Genomic DNA, 20,523 nt, shown 5'->3' on the forward strand with positions numbered 1-20,523 from the left:
CAAATCTCGCTTTACGTTTTCTCTTTTATCTGTCAAACGATTACTGACTCAATTTGGCAATTGGCAAAAAAGATGACATATGTCTAATGAACAGATCTGCTAATGAATCAGAGCTACTATAGAAATATAGAATATGCGAGCTGAATATGCTTGCCCAAACACACAAACAACTATATATCACTACTGGAAAACAGCTGACGCATCATTAGTTGGCCACAACGAATATGCCAAACTCCTATGTGATTAACTACGCAACACACAAAAAATGTTCGATATTGTCGATGATCGAGATCCATTATCTTGTGGTTTTATAACAGTAGATAGGCTTTATAGGCCCGTTTGCGCCTATTTACAAACTTAAGAGGATATAGATCCATGGGCATACTCGCCAAGAATCAAACTCAACAACTTTACATTATTGTTCACTAATCAAGTAATTAATTATTTAGTCACACATATGATGTCTTACAAGTTACAACTAATAGAGGAAAACTGAGAAAGAAATAGAGTTTTCTATCGTGATCTGATCATGCAAAAAAAAGTCTTGTAAATATCAAACTCAGACTTTATATGAATTGTTACAAAAATTTCTATGATTCCCCAACACTCGTCACATGAGCTGTTCCCACCATTGTCGTTGCTTTATTTGCATGGGACACAACTCAAACCACACTAAAAAAAGATGGATCAATAACACAAATCAAACTAGAAAATAAATTAAATTAAGTATTGAAGAAGTACAAAAGTTGGGCTGGTATAAAGGGTAAAAATGACCCAAATAATTTGTATGAGACTTCTGATTTCTTTCTTGGCATCTCAATTATTTGATACTTCTGATTATAATATATTACATGATTAGTTTTATTGTTTTGATATAAAGTATAAATATATAAATATGAGCATGACAAAAATAAAGTGTAAAGGCTCATACACAAGATAATCCGAGACTAAGAAAGAAGTATCAAAATTGACCACCATAATTAGAGAGACGAGAGGCATAAAGAAAGAAGTATCTAAACTGATCACCATAATTAAAAATTACCTTATGTAAAAATTAAGTATGTCAAATTAACCATGTGCAAGTGACATCTCTCGTCTCTCCTGATCCATTGGTCCTCTCTGGATATCTATGAAGATTATTAAACGGTGCACGTGTAAAACTCTCTTACCTTTTGTGATTCACACACTTAATAGAGACAAATTAGTTTCCATAAATGGAATGGAACCAAAAAGCGTACGTGCATCTTCTATCAACTCTTGTCTCCTCTCAGAAACCATCATATACATACTTGTACTATCATACTTATCAATTAATTATCCAAATTGGCGTTTACAATTACAGAGGGAGCTAGATTTCGAAAGTATATCATAAGTCAACCATCATATCCTTAACAAAAAAAAAAAAGACAACCATCATATACTTCTGGTACATGTAATCCTTTTTTTTTTGTTTTTTGTGTTCTTTTACTAAAAAGAAGGTTCTTTAGACCATAGTTATGAGTAGCCAGTTGTTTTTTCAAAGAATATTACGCTTAGAACAATACTTAGGGGAATTTAGCCATTTGGGAATCTAGACATGAAAAAGAGGGCAAATGAATCTCTGTAAATGTTACAACGATGACGGAATAGAGGGACCCCGTCAATGCTAGCTGAATAAGTAGATTACTTAGTTGACCAACAAATCATATTTTAAGTAATCATGTTTTTTTCCTATTTGCTTGAATAAGAAAAATGACAAAATTCAAGTGGATATTCATCGATCCTAATGTTGGAATGCAGTAAAAACAGTACGGTTAGTGTTTTTGTTTGGCTGTATTTTGTACATGAAAGTCTACTGTACATACCATAAGGTACAATCATCGTCACCTGTAAGTTGTAATTTAACCTAAGTTGGTAAAAACGCAAAATACGAATTTCTTCTTCTCTATACATTTGACCTATTTGTCCGTTACATACTTTTTTTTTTTTTTGGTCGAACGTCCGTTACATACTAATTGTAGATAGTGTTATATAAAGATAAACTTCCATGTTGTGTGATTATTTCAAATGTCCACACAATATCTCAACATGTAAAGGTAGCTAGTCAGTCAGATAATTAGAAGCTGATTAATCGGTAGAACACAAACCTTATATGCAAAACACCATAGTCTTATAAGTTTAAAAAGCATAGTTTACAAAATGATTAACAAGGTTAATCACAGTCAATGCTCAATGCTTTTAATACATACCCATAACTAATGCAATCATACCGAGATATAAATAAAAGAGACCTACACGGCGGCGGAAACTCTCTTTCCTTTGGCGGGTCCGGCGGCGACTACGACGGTGGACCCAACCGAAGCCTTCTCTTTCCTCTCGTCCACAGTAATCTGCTGTTGCCTGCACTCTAAACTACAAAACGCCCTATCTCCTCTGCTCAACAAAATTACAACCAATTAATAAAATCGTTAAATTCCATATAACTAATAAAACCAAAAAAAAAACCATCAGATTAAAAACATAATTTTTTAAAGAAATACCTATACATATAGATGTCGCGGCCGGGAACAAGATGGCGTTTACAGAGGGAGCAAGATCTCAGAAACTCTCCGGCGTGAGTGGAGTTATCTGCTGAGTGTCTCCTCTGTGCACCTCTCGGTGAGACCATCGCTAAGAGCCGTTGATCTAACGTTACATGATGATGAACATCACCGTGTTCATCAACGGTCATCAACTGTTTCCGGGACGGAGGGTTCTGAATCTGATGATCGGACGGCTCTTGTTCGCTAGGTAAGTTCAAATCGAACTTTATCTCCGACAGACTCGTTGTTCTCTTTATCGGTGGTCTCTGTCTCTTCCCCAACAACATCTTGTTCGTGTTTAGTTTTTTTTTTTTTTTTTTTTTGAGTGAACAGAGCAAAGCGAAAGAGAGAAAGAGGGAAGTGAGAAAAAGAAAAGAGACAGAGAAGATAAAAAGGAAAGCCATAAACTGAGGAGTGAATCTCGACCGTTGGATTTTCTATCTCGGTCTGATTCTATTCCCATTATTATAACGACACGTCATGATTCGGATTCTCAGTGTTTACTCGTTATTATTGCATTTTGTCGTCTATCATCAAATTATTTTGTCTTTCTTTTTTGGGATTTTTTTTTTGGTCAATTATTTTTTCTAATTCGAAGGAAAAAAAAAAAGAAAAGAAAAAAAAATGCAAAAATGTTGTTTTCTAGCTCCTAACGTCTGGGCTACAAGGCCCCACTTTTCGTGACCGATATGTCTCTTTGCAATAGTAAAAGGGCTTAAAACGTTTCACCACTTCCCAAGCCAATTACAATATCAACTGACCTATTTGTATTAACATTTCAAGTTTTGTTTTTTTTCTTCGATGGAATGATTGATGGATTGAAAGTCCTTAGCAAATTAGCATCTCTTGCCCTTTTTTTATTTTTAAGTTTTTGGTTCAAATTTTTGAAAATTATGCACAAAGAACAAGATCTAACAAGCTTGTCTGATTGGTGCATTGGGGACTTGTTTACTGTACAAACAGAGTGGCACATTGTACCAAAATGGTCGGTCTCAACATCCACTTTTCTACTTTATCAATTAATATTTTTTAGAAGACCTTTTGATTTTTTTTTGTTTAATATATTCCTAGAATTATATTGTACGGTGGTTAAATATTTTTAGTTTTTTTTTAAAACACTAGCTAGAGCATGAATTCATCGAATCAAAGGTCTTGAAATTGAGAGGTATAATCATAACAGTTAAAGTTGAGTTTTTACTTGTTTAATACTTAACAGTTATCTGATTTTAAACTGCTAGATGCTAAGTAATACAGTGGATCAATGTTTACTTTGTGTCTAGTTGATGTATGGACGATTTTTAGACGTCAACAAAACAATAAGTAAATGTCGAATAGAACTTGTAAATAATAAACGACCAAATCAAAATTTTAACCAAAATCACATAAAATTGACTACATCTTTTTATCGTTACACGTTTAAATACCAAATTATCAACAAGTTATTTTGTTTAATTCTCGAAAAAATACATTGGTTTGAGAGTTCATAGTTTTTTTTTGCTAAAAATTTATTTGATGTAACTGGATAGATTAAAAACGATTGTCAAGCCTATCTAATTGGTACCTAAACCACCAAATTAGTTCCATCATCTAGGTACATAATACATAAAACAAAATTGATATCATTATTAGTTCCACTAGGTACATAATACATAAAAAAATGATAGATAACGATCGTCTAACTAACGCCTAGATACGTAAACAATTACAAAAAAATCGAGGTCCTAATCCCATATACCAGAAGAAGAGTGTAATGTGGACCCTCTTTTCCTTCACAAGCGGGTATCACTTCTGGTTTTGGTTCACACATATATAATTTTGTAGCAAGTTTTTTTTTATAAAAGATATAACTATTGTTTTGTCAATGTTCGACTCTTGAAAGCAAAAGGGTTTTGTCAATGTTTTCCTACCAATAATCATAGAAATGCAGTCCAGAGTCGTCTCCCATTGCATTACGTTGATTCGATCGATGTTAATGTTTGGGTTCCGATTTCATGTGACTAGATCAACAATATATATATATATATATATATATATTTATCTTATATATGCATGTTCAGATGAGAGTTATTGAAAGTAAATAAACACTGACACGTTATCAAAACATTTATTGATAAAGATCGAAGTTGCAAAAAACGTGGCTACGATTTTTTTTTTAAAAAATTTCTATGTCACAACACTTAGGGGGATAAAAGATAAATCGAAGGCAAAATCCCTGACTACTCACATCAGTCAGTCTGTACAAAATACAACACTTTGTCATTTTTTTTTTGCTTCATCATCAAGATTCTTCGTCGTCTTCTCTGTTTCAGACCTCGTCGGAGAGTTTTGGACAACAACAATCCACGGCTTCAGCCACCGTCAGAAAGATTTTGTCGTGTCCCAACATGTCTGCGAAGTTAGAGACGTATAGCTTGTCTATAACCACCGGTCCTGGATTCGCTAGAACCAGCTGTATTTGCAAAAGACCAAAAAAAGGGTCAATTTTATAACTTTTCCAATATCTTTCCGATATAACTTTTGGTTATGATGTGTATACCTGAATGTCTCTCTTCTGGAGAGACTTGTATAAGTCTTCTAAGGCGTGAATACCGCTAGTATCGATGTCCGTAACAGCTGAAAAAAACGTATAATAAAACATTATTAGCTGTGAATCAATGCTCATCACACGCATCTATATGTAACAAAAAAAAATACATTTTTATAAACAAAAAAGAAGTTCACTACGTGACATTTCGATGATAAGAAACTGGATCCTAGGCAAGCGTGTAGCTTTCACCATCTCTTCTTCATCTGTCAACCATCTTTGAATCCTATAGAGATTTCAAGAATAAAACAATAAGGTTTCTGAAATTGATTTCTTGCAAAACAAGTAACCTTACAAACTTGGTTTCATGATTCGATCTCTCACCGTTCTCTGACGTAATTGGAATTGGAGAAGTAAATCGCAGAGTCAACACGAATTGCCAAAACTCCGGGAACCCTAGTAGCTTCAGGATACTGATCGATATTCCGGTAAACCGAAGTCCTAGGAATCTTTCCAAGAATCGCAGTTCTAGGTCTCGTAACTTGCAGGAGTATCTTAGCAAAAGATATGCCCACCTAAAACATCCACAAACTCAATAATATCAGCCAACAAAACTGCAACTAATTAGATGTCACAATCCACACATGTATTATTTCGGCTTGAGACGTACGGCAATGAGAAGGCCAATCTCAACAGATACAAAGATGACACCAAAGAAAGCTCCCATACAAGCAACGAAATCAAGCTTATCGATCTTGAAGATCAAAACTGCGGCGTTAACGTCAATCAAAGGAATCACGGCGTTGATGATGATAGCCGCAAGAATCGCGTTAGGTGTGTATTTGAAAAGAGGAGTGAGGAAGAGAAGCGTTAAGAGGACAACAATGCATGATGTTGGAGACTGCTGTTTGACATCCGGCCATGAAGTTGACTGCGGATCTTGAGAACGACCCGGTGGATACATAGCAAGAAGTCATCGAACCGATCACGTTCATTGCTCCTAATGCTACCATCTCTTTGTTTCCATCAATTTGGTAGTCTTTCATTGCTGCAAATGTTCTTCCTATGGCTACAGCTTCCTATTTTTTTGTTAAAAAAAAGTAAGTTTTTTCTTTTCTTTTTTCAGTTCGATTGAGGATCAATCATATGAAGAATCTTTGTTCTTCCTTTACAAGTTTCATGTTTTAATTTTTTGTTCTTCTACAAAAAAACACAAATGCTTTTATGTTTTTTTCCAAAGTTTTTTTTTTTTAAATTGCAAATGCAAAACGTAAACGAAAAAGAAAACCCTTGTAACTACTGTACAATTTATAAATGATGGTTGACAAGAAAATATAAAAAAATGAAAACTAGTAAGTAAAATATAGTATTAACTAGTAATTAAACTTAAATGTTAGGGTTAATGTAGGTACATACCGTTAAGGCGACCATGCCTGAGACGACGCCAATGCGGAATCCCTTGAGAAGGTAATCGCCGGAGAAGTGTATAAGACGCAAAGAAGAAGGGTTTAGGCCTTTGTCGATATGTTTCACCTACGCAAGGAGAACCTAATTAATAAGACAACACAAAGAAGAATAACTTGCCTCGCAAGTAACTATTTAGCTTACTATTTGAACTCCTTTTCTGTCGGCTCTGGTAATGTAGACAAAGAAGGTCGAAATGACAACAGATAATAAAGGCGCTATCGCTGGAATCCAAAACAGTTTCTTGTTCTTCTTCCCCTGTTTGTTTGTATTTTGAGATCAAATCAGAACAGTAAAAAAAGAAACTGACGAGAGATTGCAATCAACGGTTTGATGAATTACGATGAATTTGGAGGCGAGAAGGAAGATCAAGAAAGATGCGCTGATGAGTATTGTTTGCCAATTCCACTGGAAGCATATATATGATACCAAACCAGTAAGGATACAGAGAGGGCGAGAGAAACTGAAAAAAAAAAGTGATTGACATGATTCTTTACTCCGTGATGAGCTGAGCTGAAAACGGAATGAAGAACCGCGATGATATCGGTTTTCTTGGTGAATTTCTTGATTCCGAGGAACCCTTTAAGCTGTTGGAGCGCGATGGTGATGGCTGCTCCGCCCATGAACCCTACGACCGCCGCGTGTGATAAGAAATCGATCAAGAAACCTAGTCAGAAACAAAAGTTGAGAAGCTCTAGATCATGAAAGAATCGAGCTAACTTAGGAGGTGCAGCAATATCGCTGATCTTATGTGAGATTAGTAAGTTACCTGAAGAATCCGAGCGTTGCTTGAGTGACACCGGCAAAGAACGTTGCGGTGAAGGCTAGGCGGAGATATTCGTTAGGGTTTGTGTTCGGGTCGATCTCGGCTCTAAGAAGAGTGCCTAAAAGGAGAGAAATCACTGCGACGGGTCCGATCGCTATATCTCTTGAGCTTCCCATACATGCGTACACCATTGGAGGCACAAGACTTGAATCTTTTCAAGAATTGAATAGAAAAAAACCATAGTTATTAAAAATTATTTCAAATTTCTAGGCCTCCATTATTTCAATCATCAAATATTTGTTTACTATATGTTAAAAATATTGCTTTTACAATTTTGTTCATTTTTTTCTTCTTAGTTATAGCAAAAAATTGCCGTTTAAAAAAAAGTTATAAGAACAATCTTGAAGAACAAAACATAACCAAAACTTACATAGGCCGTACTTAGGGTCGAGATTCGCGAGCTTCGCATATCCAATATCCTAAAATAAACCATTCGATAACAAATCTATAGATGATTCTTATGGAAGTGACTTGTGAGACAAGTAATTTAATATTTATTTACCTGAGGAATGCAGAGACTGGCTATGGTTAAACCAGCAATAAGATCACCACGAAACATCTGGAGATTGTAGTTTCTTCCCCATTCGAATACCGGAAATACCGACTGGAGACCGAGCATGAGTTTCATGGACATTGACTGGTCCTTGAAATGCCTTAGAGGATCATCGTGGAAGAAGGTTTCTTTGAAAGCGTACATGAACTCATTGAACAGGTTTTGCTTCGGAGGAACTTCGACTTTGTGAACAAATGGTGTGTTTGTTTGCCGCCGGGAAGATATATTCGCCGGTGAAAGCTCTCCTTCTCCGTCCATAGGGTGATCTCTTGCCGACATTGTTATGTGTGTTTTGTAGCAAACGCTGAAAGAAACTTATTTATAGGTCTGTCAAGACCTTTTTTTTACACAAAAGAGTAATGTAAAACATAGAAATCTCACTATTGAAAATCTGCGTCCCTAGTTGCCAATAGTATCCCAAAGAATAAGAAATTAACTTCCATTAATTTCGTACAAGCAAAATATTGCTTTGCTGCCTCAAGGCTTTTACGTTGCAACTTTCGCTAAACTTCCTAGACCCGACGTATTAATCAAAAAGAAAAAGCTTATTCTATATACATCTTTCTTATAATCACTTTAGAGTTTAGATAGACTAGCACTTATTTGGTTGCTATATACTATTATCAATACAAACATACGGTGATTGGAAAATTAAATTATTTTTTTATATAATAGCCAATATCCATGTATTTGATAAAAGCTTTTTACATTAGAAATGAAAAAGGGGAAACACAACCACGAATCTATATATAAAAGTAAAAGAAATAGCAAAACCATTGATAGTGGAAGCATTATGTTTTGTACCTGCGAAATAAATACAGTGACGAATTCGATCTTTGGTTTTAGCCTCTTTTATTCCTCCAAAGTTGTTCCATGTGGAAACTTTCTTTTAACTCGTTTCGAAATGGGGAAGACAATGTGGAAACGCCAGATTGTAGAAAACGTCTGTTAGATTGTAACAATAAATACAGAGGAACCTAGATCTTGACCAGGTTCAGTGAACAAAGCTGATCACCTGTCTAGAGGAACCCTAATTTTAAGAAAAGAGAGAAATTATGATGTTTCCCATTTATCAATGAGAAATTCTTCAAGTCAGTTCCTGGTTGTGGATAGAAAAGAGAAAGTTCTTTTTGCAGCGTATGGTTAAAAAGAAGAGGAGAAAATTATCCTTACAAATACACTTAGAGTGAGGATTAAAACAGATCTGAGTTCTACTTAAGGAAAATATTGAGATACCAAAAAGAAATGAACAAAAAACATTTTCTTTTCACCTATCCAAAATGAATAAGAGTACAAATCTTGAATGTTTCCTTTTTTTTGTTTTTTTGTTTCTTAAGATGAAATAAAAAAAATTTGTAACGACACAAGATACAGTCTAAAGAACAACAAAACACATTCGACGCTGTTAGATCCGAAATTTACGAAGAAGACATGACACTATAGTCATTGTTGGTGATACAATTTAAAAAAAAAGGACAAAAAGATGAGCGAGAGCCGAGAAGGTTGGAGTGAATGAAAAAATCCTACAAAGTGGCTTAACAACGTAACACACATATAGAAACCGTATATGATTAGAATATTAGATCATTTCAGGATCTTGAAGTTTTAATAAACTATAGTGGACCAATCAGTCAATCACGCACAAAGATCAAACCTCCTCCATTAAATTTCGTATTCGTCCATAAAATATTAAATATCAAAGGAAGAGGAAACAAAATTGACGATCATAGGATCTCGAATTTTTATAAAGTTGTGCAATATTTTACTTTCTATAAGAATGGTTTTTAACTGAAGTAAAAAAACAAAGAATGGTATTTAACTGAAGTAACAAAAAAAAGGGAATGGTTTTTAACCATACGACGACGTAGCGAGGAAAAGGAAAGGAGATGTTTATGGGGCAGGGTCAAATACGCTGTCGTTTGAAGAACATTATTTTCGCGCAATCTATGAAGCAAAATCGATCAAAAGAGACAATTATGTTTTGTGTATTGGGAAGATAGAGAAAGTTGAGCGATGGGAGCAGAAGAAGGAGAAACGCGTCAAGCCAGCGACAAACCTACGCAAGTCGCAATTTCGAAAGATCAATTCATAGCGTGGAAGCGCCAAAAGGTGTTCTTTTTCTCTCTGTATCTCTCACTTACACTTCGAATCCCATTGAAATATATCGAAACGAAGAACCCTAGATTTCAATTTCCAGCAGAACGCATAATATTTGAGCATTTACTCTCGAGGACTAGAAATTTTGTAGCTTTAGATGTTTATTCTCTTGTATTAGCTCTGTTACTTGAGACATGTGAGATATTGAATTAGGCAATTATTATTTAAGCTCAAGCTATTGGAAAATTGATTCTGAATCATCATTGATTGCCTCTGATATGTGATTCTCGTAGATCATTGGATTGTTTTCTCTTTTCCCAATTGATCATTAGAGTTATGTTACTAGCATCTGTCTTGTTCGTTCTTTAAGCATCTGAACATTAACCTCTGAGTTTGTTTGCTTTCTTGTAAGGACGCTGAATTGTCGGCTAAACAAGCTGAAGCAGCGAGGAAGCGTGAAGAGGACATAGCCTCAGGCCGTATCCAAATGAATGGCCGAGAGCTTTTCTTGCACGAGCCATGGGTTTTTGACGACACTCACCACTGATTCTTTCTACTCAAAACTTCTTCTTCATAGGTACAGATTCATTCGATCATAAAAGAGACACTCTCTCATTGCTATTACTAGCTGCTGAGTTTATCCTCTTAAGAGTTGGGATTAAGGAACTCTTTTTTTTGTTAGCTCATTGTGTTTTTATCACTAATCTCTCTGCTCTGAAGAAATTATTTTAAGATTTGTTACTCCTTTATCTCTGATTTGACGATTTTTATATTTTCAGGTGTTTAAGACAAAATCAAAGACACTTAATGGGTGATCTCTAATCTGTGATCCAACTCTGTTTCTCTTTTGTTGTGTACTTATGTTTCCATTTATTTGTTAATCAGGAAATTAAATGGATGATGACTGTATATTGGATTTTAATCATATTTTCATATATGGTTCCTAACAATGTCCTAACGATCGTTGACGAGGTTAGATGTATACATTATATTTGACTCAAATTTGAACATATATCAAACCTGAATTGGTACATTGAAACTACATATTGTGAGAAAGCATGATAAACACTAATCAAAGCGACGGCTCTCCAAATATTTTCGAGGAAAAAAATGAAAGAAGTAAGCTTAAGAAAATTTTAAATGATAATGCGAAAGGCTTAAGGATTTACAGCGAAACATGGCAAGAGAGGGGATCTTAGTCAAACATTCTATTTTTAGTTCCTCCGAAATAGCCTAAGTGTACGCATTTTCTTCCACCTTCCCGTATATTAACAATATCGTCATTCAACAAGTTTTTTTTTTTTGGAAGTTTTGGAGATTACTCATCAGCATTACATCAAATTCGATTTGGATGAAGAGAAAAAATCTCTTCTTGCATTGTCAATATGGGTCGGGTGAAATTGGAAATCAAGAGAATAGAGAACACAACGAATCGACAAGTTACGTTCTCAAAACGTAGAAATGGTTTGATTAAGAAAGCTTATGAATTGTCGATTCTCTGTGACATCGACATTGCTCTTATCATGTTCTCTCCCTCCGATCGTCTTAGCCTCTTTTCCGGCAAAACTCGGTATTATCATCATCTACACCTTTTGGTATTTAATATTTTCAATTGCTAGATTTCTTGGGTTTGGAATTTGGATGCATACTAACATTTTCAGTCTATTATCATTTTTTGAGAAATTTCAATACATGAAAGATGAACATTTCTTATCTCTTCAGGATCGAAGACGTATTCACAAGATTCATCAATCTTCCTAATCAAGAACGCGAGAAGTAAGCTAATACTAATTTCTTTTCTTTTTTTTCTTTCTTGACTTCTTAAATTTATTTTTGTTGTGAAAACTTGGAAATTTTATTAATCACTGGAATGTATATATAGAGTACATAGGGAATCTAGGTTAAGTACAATGCCCTGATGGGCCTAATGGGCCGGTATAAGAGTCCATATATGATATGTGTTATAACACTCCCCTTGGACGAGTGAACCGGGTCAGCTACTCAATCGGGATCTCGATAATGCGCTGGGGAATGTTGCCTCATTAAAACCTTACCAGGAAAAACCCAGTGGGACAAAACCATGATGAAGGAAAAAGAGTACAACACGCATTACTCCCCCTGATTGTAGCATCACTGCAGATCTCTAAGTCTATACATTCCTATCTGTTTGACGAGCTTCCGGTGTGTTGAAGTAGGCAATGATTTGGTGAAGAGGTCAGCTGAATTCTCACTGGATCGGACCTGCTGAACGCTGAGAGTGCCGTCCTTCTGCCAGTCTGAGGTTGAGAAGAACTTCGGTAGAATGTGCTTCGTCCGATCTCCTTTGATATATCCTTCCTTGAGCTGAGCTATGCATGCCGCGTTGTCTTCATACATCACCGTGGGCTGTGTGTCTTCGTCCATACCACAATCTCTGCGGATGTGCTGAGTCATGGAGCGCAGCCAGACGCATTCCCTACTAGCCTCATGAATGGCTAGGATTTCAGCATGGTTTGATGAAGTGGCAGTGAGTGTCTGCTTCATTGATCTCCAAGAGATGGCTGTTCCTCCATGCGTAAAAACGTAGCCAGTTTGAGACTTGGCAGTGTGCGGATCTGATAGATATCCTGCATCGGCGAAGCCGACTAACCCATCTTTATTTTGGTTAGTATAGAAGAGTCCTAAGTCTTGAGTACCTCGAAGGTATCTTAGGAGATGTTTTATACCGTTCCAGTGCCTCTGAGTTGGAGATGAACTATATCGAGCGAGGAGGTTCACGGCGAAACATATGTCTGGTCTAGTGTGACTAGCCAGGTACATTAACGCTCCTACAGCACTGATGTATGGCTTTTCAGGACCAAGGATTTCTTCATCATCCTTTTTGGGACCAAGAGGGTCATCACTTAAGCTTCTAACTACCATTGGGCTGGTCAATGGGTGAGCTTGGTCCATATTAAATCGCTTAAGTACCTTTTCGATATAAGCCGATTGATGCACAAGGATTCCTCCTTTGATGTACTCAAGTTGTAATCCCAAACAATACTTTGTTTTGCCTAGGTCTTTCATTTTGAATTCTGCTTTTAAGCAGTCGACTGTTTGGGAGATCTCACCAGATGTTCCGAGGATGTTTAGATCATCCACGTATACTGCTATGATTACAAATCCTTTGTTTGAGTACTTCTTGATGAAGATGCATGGACTGATGGGGTCATTTTTGTAGCCTTCTTTGATGAGGTAATCGCTGAGGCGGTTGTACCACATACGCCCACTTTGTTTCAGTCCATACAAGGATTTGTTCAGCCTGATGCAGTATTGATCTCGAGATGCATTTTTGTCTTTTAGTTCAATGCCATCTGGGAGTCTTATATATATTTCGTTGTCCAGGGGCCCATAGAGATATGCGGTTACAACATCCATTAACCGCAGATCAAGATTTTCTCTTATGGCCAGACTTATGAGGAATCGGAATGTTGTTGCATCCACCACTGGAGAATAAGTCTCCTCATAATCGATTCCGGGTCTCTGTGAGAATCCTTATGCTACAAGCCGTGCTTTGTATCGAACGACTTCACCGAGTTCGTTCCTTTTGCGCACAAAGACCCATTTGTGGCCCACTGGCTTGATGTGTGATGGGGTCCGGATGATCGGACCGAACACGTTTCTGAGTTTGAGACTCTTTAACTCCACGTTTATGGCTTCTTTCCATTTTAGCCAATCTGTTCGATGTGTACACTGTGTTATTGACGTGGGTTCTAGATCCTCTTGCGTGAGCGCAACATCAAGTGCTACTTTGTATGCAAAGAGTGCATTTAAGTCGACTTTTTTTCGATTCCATTGTATTCCGGACATATTGTAATTGATGGAGATCTCATTGTTATCTTCTGAACCTGGAGATTCGGCGTCCCGAACTTTCATTGAGGGTTCATTAGATTGAGTCTCAGCCGCGGCTATGTCTGATATTGCAGGAATCCCGGTTTCGGTTATTGCACCTTTCTTTGATTTCCGGGGATTCTTATCTTTGGAACCGAGAGGTCTGCCCCGTTTGAGACGTGGTGCAGACTCTGTAGCAACTTGGGTCTGTCCCGTTGGGACAGCTATTCGTACTGGTGCATTACAAGCTGGGATGTACGATTTGGTTACTTTGGTCGGGTCAGCAAAGGAATCTGGCAATTGATTAGCTAGCTTTTGATAATGAATAATCTTTTGGATCTCTGAATCACATTCTAGAGTCCGAGGATCTTGCCAATTTAATGATGTTTGATTCCATGAAAGATCTTTGACCAGCTTGTTTGTCTCACCACCTAAAGAGGGATATACCGATTCATCGAATTGGCAATCCGCATATCTGGCCTTGAAGAGATCTCCAGTGGTTGGCTCGAGATATCTTATGATGGTGGGAGAGTCAAAACCAACATATATTCACATCCTTCTTTGAGGTCCCATTTTGGTTCGATGTGATGGAGCAATGGGTACATATACAGAACACCCAAATGTTTTGAGATGGGAGATGTCTGGCTCATGACCCGAGAGTAGTTGGGATGGGGAATATTTGTGTTCACTAGATGGCCGGATGCGTATGAGTTCAGCAGCATGTAATACTGCATGTCCCCATGCTGAGGCCGGGAGCTTTGATCTCATGAGTAATGGTCGGGCTATCCATTGAATGCGTTTAATGAATGATTCAGCCAATCCATTTTGAGTATGGACATGTGCTACAGGATGTTCCACGGTTACCCCCATGGCCATACAGTAGTCATTAAACGCTTGTGAGGTAAATTCACCAGCATTGTCAAGGCGGATAGTCTTTAGTGGGAAGTCAGAGAAATGGGCCCGCAATTTTATGATTTGGGCCAAGAACCTAGCGAAGGCTTGGTTCCGAGAGGACAAGAGACAAACATATGACCAACGGGTTGATGCGTCTATAAGGACCATGAAGTACCGGAATGGTCCGAAAGATGGATGTATAGGTCCACAGATATCGCCTTGGATTCTTTCTAGGAAATGAAGTGTTTGTTTAGAGATTTTAACTGGTGAAGGCCGAGTGATCAATTTGCCTTGAGAACAAGCTGTGCACATGAGGTGTTGAGGATAAGCTCGGTTTTCTTTGAGGGTATGCCCTTGAGAGTTTTGAATTAGTTTACGCATCATATTTGCACCGGGATGACCGAGCCGGTCGTGCCAAATAGTATAATCAGTAAACCGGGCTTTGAGAGTGGTATTAGCTTCAATCATACTGACTTTAGCATGGTAAAGTCCAGTAGAGAGCGCGGGTATGGTTTCGAGGATTTGTTTATGGCCGTCTACGGTTTTAGTGACTAGGAGGGATTCTTTGTTCCCTTGACCTTGGGTTTCTATGTGGAAACCATTCTGTCTTATATCCTTGAAGCTCAGAAGATTTCTCTTCGAACTAGGAGAATATAGAGCATCTGGTATTTCAAGTTGTGTGCCATTTGATAGCAACACATAGGCATGGCCATATCCTTCGATAAGGTTTGAGGGACCCGCGATGGTGCTAATATTTGCGGTTTGATAGGTTAGGTTTATGAAGTAACTTTTGTTTCTTAAGATAGTGTGGCTGGATCCACTATCTACGACTATGGTTTCCATTTGCTGGTGTGCTTCATTATGAATAGAAGATAGAATCCAGTATTGAGGAATTCAGAAAATGTGATAAATCATAAAGTAAAGCAGTGTCTGAGAATAAAGGCAAATGGAAAAAAAAAATGAAACAAATCCCAAAATGAAAAAAAAATAAAGAACAAAATCAAATTGTATCAGAGTTTCAGATGATTGAATTAATCGAGGAGATCAGCTGTTTCATAGTCCATGGGGTCGGTCTGCTCGTTTGTGGTGTTCTCATCATCAAGGAGGTCGTCACCTTCCAGGTTAGCAGCATCGACTGGCTGAGTCATGTTGGCTTCAGCAGGAGCTTTTCCGTACTTCTGGTATAGATCGCAGTGGATCTTGGGGGTGCGACATTGCTTTGTTGGGTGGTTGAACATCCCACATCTGGTACAAGCAGAGTGATCGGGGTTGGTGTGGCAGGTCGGCTTGGTGATGCCTCGACCACGACCAGGACCATAACTGAGGTTAGGTCGGTTGCCACGACCATGTCCGCGTCCACGTCTTCCACGTCCATGTCCTCGGCCATTACCACGTCCATTACCACGTCCACGGCGGTGATCTGAGGATCTATCGGGTTGAACATGGTAGGACTCTTGACGAGAAGCTGGGACAGGAGCCGATCCCGGGGGCCTCATAGCGCTGTTCCTCATAAGCAGCTGATTATTCTTCTCAGCGAGGAGAAGACAGGACAACAAGTCTTCGTACAATGTGTGTTTCATTGCACGGTATTGTTGTTGGAGCACAACATTCTCTGTGCTGAATGTGGATAATGTTTTCTCGAGGAGATCATTATCTGTCACATCCTCGCCACAGAGTTTCCGGATGGCAACAATACGAAAGAGTTCGTTGTTGTAATCATCTACGGATTTGTAGTCCTGGAACCGAAGGTTCTTCCAGTCGAAATCTGCCTGAGGCAACTGGACCATTTTCTGATGGTCATATCGCTTTTTCAGCGCTTGCCACAATTCAAGTGGATTCTCAAGAGTGAGATATTGCTGCTTAAGGCTCGGGGCCAGATGATGGCGTATGTGACATATCGCCTGAGACTGTCCCTTACGGGATGCGGTGTTACCGTCGGTAATACATGCATCGAGTTCTTTCGATGCAAGGAACAAGCGCATGTCTAGGGCCCACTCGAGGTAGTTATCCCCGGAGACGTGAAGGGCCTCGAATTCACATTTCTGAATGTTTGACATCTGAAACATGAGATTGATTTTGTTAGGGATTGTTTTGAGAAAATTTTGAATGCTGATGATGAAACTTTCTATTTTGAGAATATTTCTATTTTAGGAAAGTTTCTAAATTTGGAAAGTTTCTAATTTGGGTAATTTTCTAAATGAGGAAAGTTTCTATGTCGGGAAAATTTCTATATGAGGAAAGTTTTTATATGAGGAAACTTTCTATTAGAGGGAACTTTCTCGGAAATAGTAAATTTTAAAGGGTATGGTTTTAGTTACTCCGAACATGATGTCGGTTTAATAGCTGTGATTTAATCGGTTAAAGCCGAATATAATTTCGGTTAATGAGAACCAGGTTTAGCCGGTTTTAGGCGGTTTAGGAGGAACCCTAGGGGAGCCGAATATGATTAGGGTTTTATCTAGGGTTTTAACGGTTTGGAAAACATATTTTGGATGTGATTTCGAGATCTATAGGATCTGTGGTCGATGGTTTTAATAATTTCACAAGGACAACAAAGAAATCACGTGAAAAGGACTAGGGTTTAAGCATTATGACTTACGATTTTGAAGATTACAAAATCGTGAATCAAGCTTAGGATTTAGGATTAATTTTCTTAGTTTATTCAATCAAGTGTTTCAAGCAAGAGAATCAACAATCAAATAAGCTGCAACAAGCTTATTAAACATGAAGAAAATCGAATAGGTTTATGCCATAAACATGGCCAAAAACGGTTGTTAGGTTTTTGTAGATTAGGGTTTTATAAAACGAGTTTAAAACCTTTGAACATGCATAAACTTGTAATTTAAACAATCAATCAACAAGTTATCAATCAATCATCAGAGTATCAAACACTTTCAATCAATTAGAGATCGATTTTTTTTTTTTTTTTTTTAGGGTTTTGAAGTGTTTAAACAACAGGTTCTATGGCTCTCAGTTTTAGAAGATACCTTTTCCACCTTTGGATTTCTGACAGGCTAATGAAACTGGGAGCTAATAGACCTTAGTTAGCCGTTACAAATTCCAAGGATTGATCACCAAAACTGGAGAAGCTGCTGGTTGAAGAAGGAAAAACTCGGATCTGGTTTTTTTTTTTTCTCGGTTGATCGTCGTGTACTGTAAGTGTGCGTGAGGGCGCGTCCGACGTTGGATCGACAAACGGTTTTCACCAGTAGATTCGTCTCGTCGAGGGCTTCGATTTGATATGTAGATCGTCTTCTGGTTCCTCACGGTTTGGAAGATATGCGTCTTTTAAGTTTCGACTTGCTTTTAGGGTTTTGGTGGTGGCCGGATTTATTAGGGTTTTTCGCTCAGAGAGTCTTATCGTGCTGATAACGTGTTGTGAAAACTTGGAAACTTTATTAATCACTGGAATGTATATATAGAGTACATAGGGAATCTAGGTTAAGTACAATATCCTGATGGGCCTAATGGGCCGGTATAAAAGTCCATATATGATATGTGTTATAACAATTTTCACTTTTTTAGTTAATTATTTGTTTTTTTTGTTGTTCAGTGCTCTAAGCTCTTCCGACCACGGTAGACGGTATGTATCGTATTTTTTTGGGTTACATTAATTCATTCATAATCATTTCGTAATGAGAATTATATATAAAAAAATTTACATTTTGACCTCTTCCTTTTTTTTCGCAGGGATATTCAAAGCAAAGAGGTTCGACTTATCATAAAGTGATTAGTTCTTTTCTTACAATGTGATTTTTATATTTAGTGATCTATTAATCTAGAATAATGTTATTACGTGACAGTATCTCCTAAGGGTCTTGCAGCAACTCAAAAATGAAAATGACATCGCTCTCCAACTCACGAAGTCCGAAACTCCTTCTGTTTTGTCTTTATTCGTTTACATAATTTCATATATTCACCAAACACTCTTCAATACAAATCTAACCATACACTAAACTTTTTTTTTTTCATATGATTATCTTTAAAAAGCCCTGCAGCTATCAACTCCGACGTCGAGGTGCTTTAAACTCTCCATCGATTTATTACAACACATATATAAATATGTTGATATGTTTAGTTTAACCAATTAATTTGTCTCTCTTGTAATCGGAAAATCTAGGAACTTGAGCAAGAAGTTTGTAGGTTACAACAACAACTCCAAATGGCACAGGAAGAACTAAGGTTCTTTTGAAATTAAACATGATCTATGCTATAGTTTATAAATCATGATATCTTTTTGTATAACCTTAATATATATGAACAGGAGATACGAACCAGATCCAGTAAGATTCACGAGCATGGAGGATTATGAAGTTTGTGAGAAGCAACTTCTCGACACGTTAACACATGTTGTCCAACGAAGAGAGCATCTCTTGAGCAGCCAGTTATCTTCATTCGAAGCATCTACCTTGCAACAAAGCATTGCAGGTCCTTTTGTGAACGACGCCGTTGGAGGTTGGTTGCCTGAAAACGGGCCTAATCAAGCGCAGCTATTTGATGCGTCGGCCCATTCCAATCAACTCAGGTATTCTCTCCTTCTTTCTAAGCTTTCTCATGTAATTTCTTTTAATGTTCTTTCGACTCAAAGCACATACTTATTTTCTTAATTAAAAAAATGTTTTTGTTATGAATATTAAGAGTTTATGTTTTTTTTTTTGTTTAAAATAATCTAAAATTGGCAGAGAATTATCATCGGCAATGTACGAACCCATGTTGCAAGGGAGTAGCTCAAGTTCGAACCAGAACAATATGACCGAATGCCACGTGGCAAATCATAACGCTGAACTGTTCCCTGAGTGGGCCCAGGCGTATTCATCTTCGGCCTTGTTCGCTTCTATGAACCAGGTCTTTTGTTTATTTTAATTTTGATGAATTACACTTTAAATAATACTTCGAAAATATTGACGTTTTGATAAATGCCAGCATGGAGGAGTGGGTCCCAGCATAGAGGAAATGATGCCAGGTCAGCAATGTGAGATCCCGGCAGTGACGACGGAGGCACAACAAGACAAGCTTGAAGTCGTCGCCGACTATGAAACAAGAATTCCCCAGCTCAGTAGCCAATAACTGTCAAAACACGCACGATTCAATGTATTAATATTATTTTATGTGTTACCATTTTAATTTTTTTTTTTTACTTTTTTCATCTATCCATTTTTTTGGGGGACACTAAACGATGATGATAAAAAAAAACATCACATTTGTATAAACAAGTTTTAGTTCTATTTCTTAAAGCTTAGTAAAATCGAAAAATCCATAAAATCCATAAAATCTGAATGGATGATTTTGTCTCAATCATTATTAAGAAAATAAAAGGAAAAGTATCAGAAAACTAATTTCTAAAGATAAAGATATTAAAATAAATGGAAAAGTATAAATTTAGTGTATCTTAATTAAATCTAGATTTTGCACCAATAACTGTAAAACAAATAATTTTCTCTGTTGAGCTAATTTTAGCTCTTTGTAATCAGATTTTTCTTGTTTCAAAATGCATTATTTGTGTTACTATAATGTTTAAATAAATGAGAAAAATAGTTAAATTGGGTAGTTTCGTTATAAAATCTCAATTTTCCATCTGCAAATTTAAAATTTAAAATTTCCTAAGTTGAGCCATTTTTGCTGTTCTTATTAAAGGTCTGAGTCGTCTGACTATTTAAAGCGCGCGCATCGTTTGTTTCTAGATACAAAAATACACAGTGTTTTAGTTATTTTGTAAAACGATCACTTGTAGATTTTACATGCACACGAAGTTGAA

General features: G+C 37.1%; 4 protein-coding genes across 4 annotated transcripts; 2 read left to right on the forward strand and 2 right to left on the reverse strand.

Annotated features, from left to right (window-relative positions):
• Positions 1-2,102: 2,102 nt before the first annotated feature.
• On the reverse strand, positions 2,103-2,959 carry LOC18992727. Its single transcript, XM_006416164.2, has 2 exons — positions 2,520-2,959; positions 2,103-2,412 (listed from the first exon to the last, which is right to left on the reverse strand). The coding sequence occupies exons 1-2, from the start codon at positions 2,846-2,848 to the stop codon at positions 2,271-2,273; spliced, it is 471 nt and encodes a 156-aa protein (XP_006416227.1). The 5' UTR covers positions 2,849-2,959; the 3' UTR covers positions 2,103-2,270.
• A 1,907-nt stretch (positions 2,960-4,866) lies between these two features.
• On the reverse strand, positions 4,867-8,207 carry LOC18992729 (sulfate transporter 1.3). The gene is given in 13 exon segments (XM_024152952.1): positions 4,867-5,010; positions 5,098-5,174; positions 5,286-5,371; positions 5,470-5,660; positions 5,756-5,972; positions 5,974-6,164; positions 6,502-6,618; positions 6,694-6,807; positions 6,892-6,957; positions 7,047-7,222; positions 7,320-7,526; positions 7,746-7,794; positions 7,878-8,207. Coding segments are annotated over 13 exon segments (1,965 nt in total).
• Positions 8,208-9,872: 1,665 nt separating this feature from the next.
• Positions 9,873-10,975, forward strand: LOC18992730 (zinc finger CCCH domain-containing protein 15 homolog). The gene is made up of 3 exons (XM_006416166.2): positions 9,873-10,037; positions 10,438-10,602; positions 10,805-10,975. The coding sequence occupies exons 1-2, from the start codon at positions 9,942-9,944 to the stop codon at positions 10,570-10,572; spliced, it is 231 nt and encodes a 76-aa protein (XP_006416229.1). The 5' UTR covers positions 9,873-9,941; the 3' UTR covers positions 10,573-10,602; positions 10,805-10,975.
• A 435-nt stretch (positions 10,976-11,410) lies between these two features.
• On the forward strand, positions 11,411-19,835 carry LOC18992731 (agamous-like MADS-box protein AGL104). Its single transcript, XM_024153108.1, has 10 exons — positions 11,411-11,595; positions 11,748-11,801; positions 18,322-18,351; positions 18,459-18,477; positions 18,572-18,633; positions 18,759-18,786; positions 18,889-18,950; positions 19,033-19,293; positions 19,451-19,613; positions 19,692-19,835. The coding sequence occupies exons 1-10, from the start codon at positions 11,411-11,413 to the stop codon at positions 19,833-19,835; spliced, it is 1,008 nt and encodes a 335-aa protein (XP_024008876.1).
• Positions 19,836-20,523: the final 688 nt, after the last annotated feature.

Source organism: Eutrema salsugineum, unplaced genomic scaffold (genome assembly GCF_000478725.1).
Source record: "Eutrema salsugineum unplaced genomic scaffold, Eutsalg1_0 scaffold_5, whole genome shotgun sequence".
NCBI lineage: Eukaryota > Viridiplantae > Streptophyta > Magnoliopsida > Brassicales > Brassicaceae > Eutrema > Eutrema salsugineum.

Bases quoted from the DNA above. Each gene is read 5' to 3' on its own strand.
- LOC18992730 (XM_006416166.2), top strand. From the start codon at position 9,942: ATGGGAGCAGAAGAAGGAGAAACGCGTCAAGCCAGCGACAAACCTACG. The intron at 10,038-10,437 runs GTGTTCTTTTTC...CTTTCTTGTAAG, and splicing joins TAGCGTGGAAGCGCCAAAAG to GACGCTGAATTGTCGGCTAA.
- LOC18992731 (XM_024153108.1), top strand. From the start codon at position 11,411: ATGGGTCGGGTGAAATTGGAAATCAAGAGAATAGAGAACACAACGAAT. The intron at 18,634-18,758 runs GTCCGAAACTCC...ATCTTTAAAAAG, and splicing joins ATCGCTCTCCAACTCACGAA to CCCTGCAGCTATCAACTCCG. The intron at 19,614-19,691 runs GTCTTTTGTTTA...GATAAATGCCAG, and splicing joins TGTTCGCTTCTATGAACCAG to CATGGAGGAGTGGGTCCCAG.
- LOC18992727 (XM_006416164.2), bottom strand. From the start codon at position 2,848: ATGTTGTTGGGGAAGAGACAGAGACCACCGATAAAGAGAACAACGAGT. The intron at 2,413-2,519 runs GTATTTCTTTAA...TTTGTTGAGCAG, and splicing joins CGCGACATCTATATGTATAG to AGGAGATAGGGCGTTTTGTA.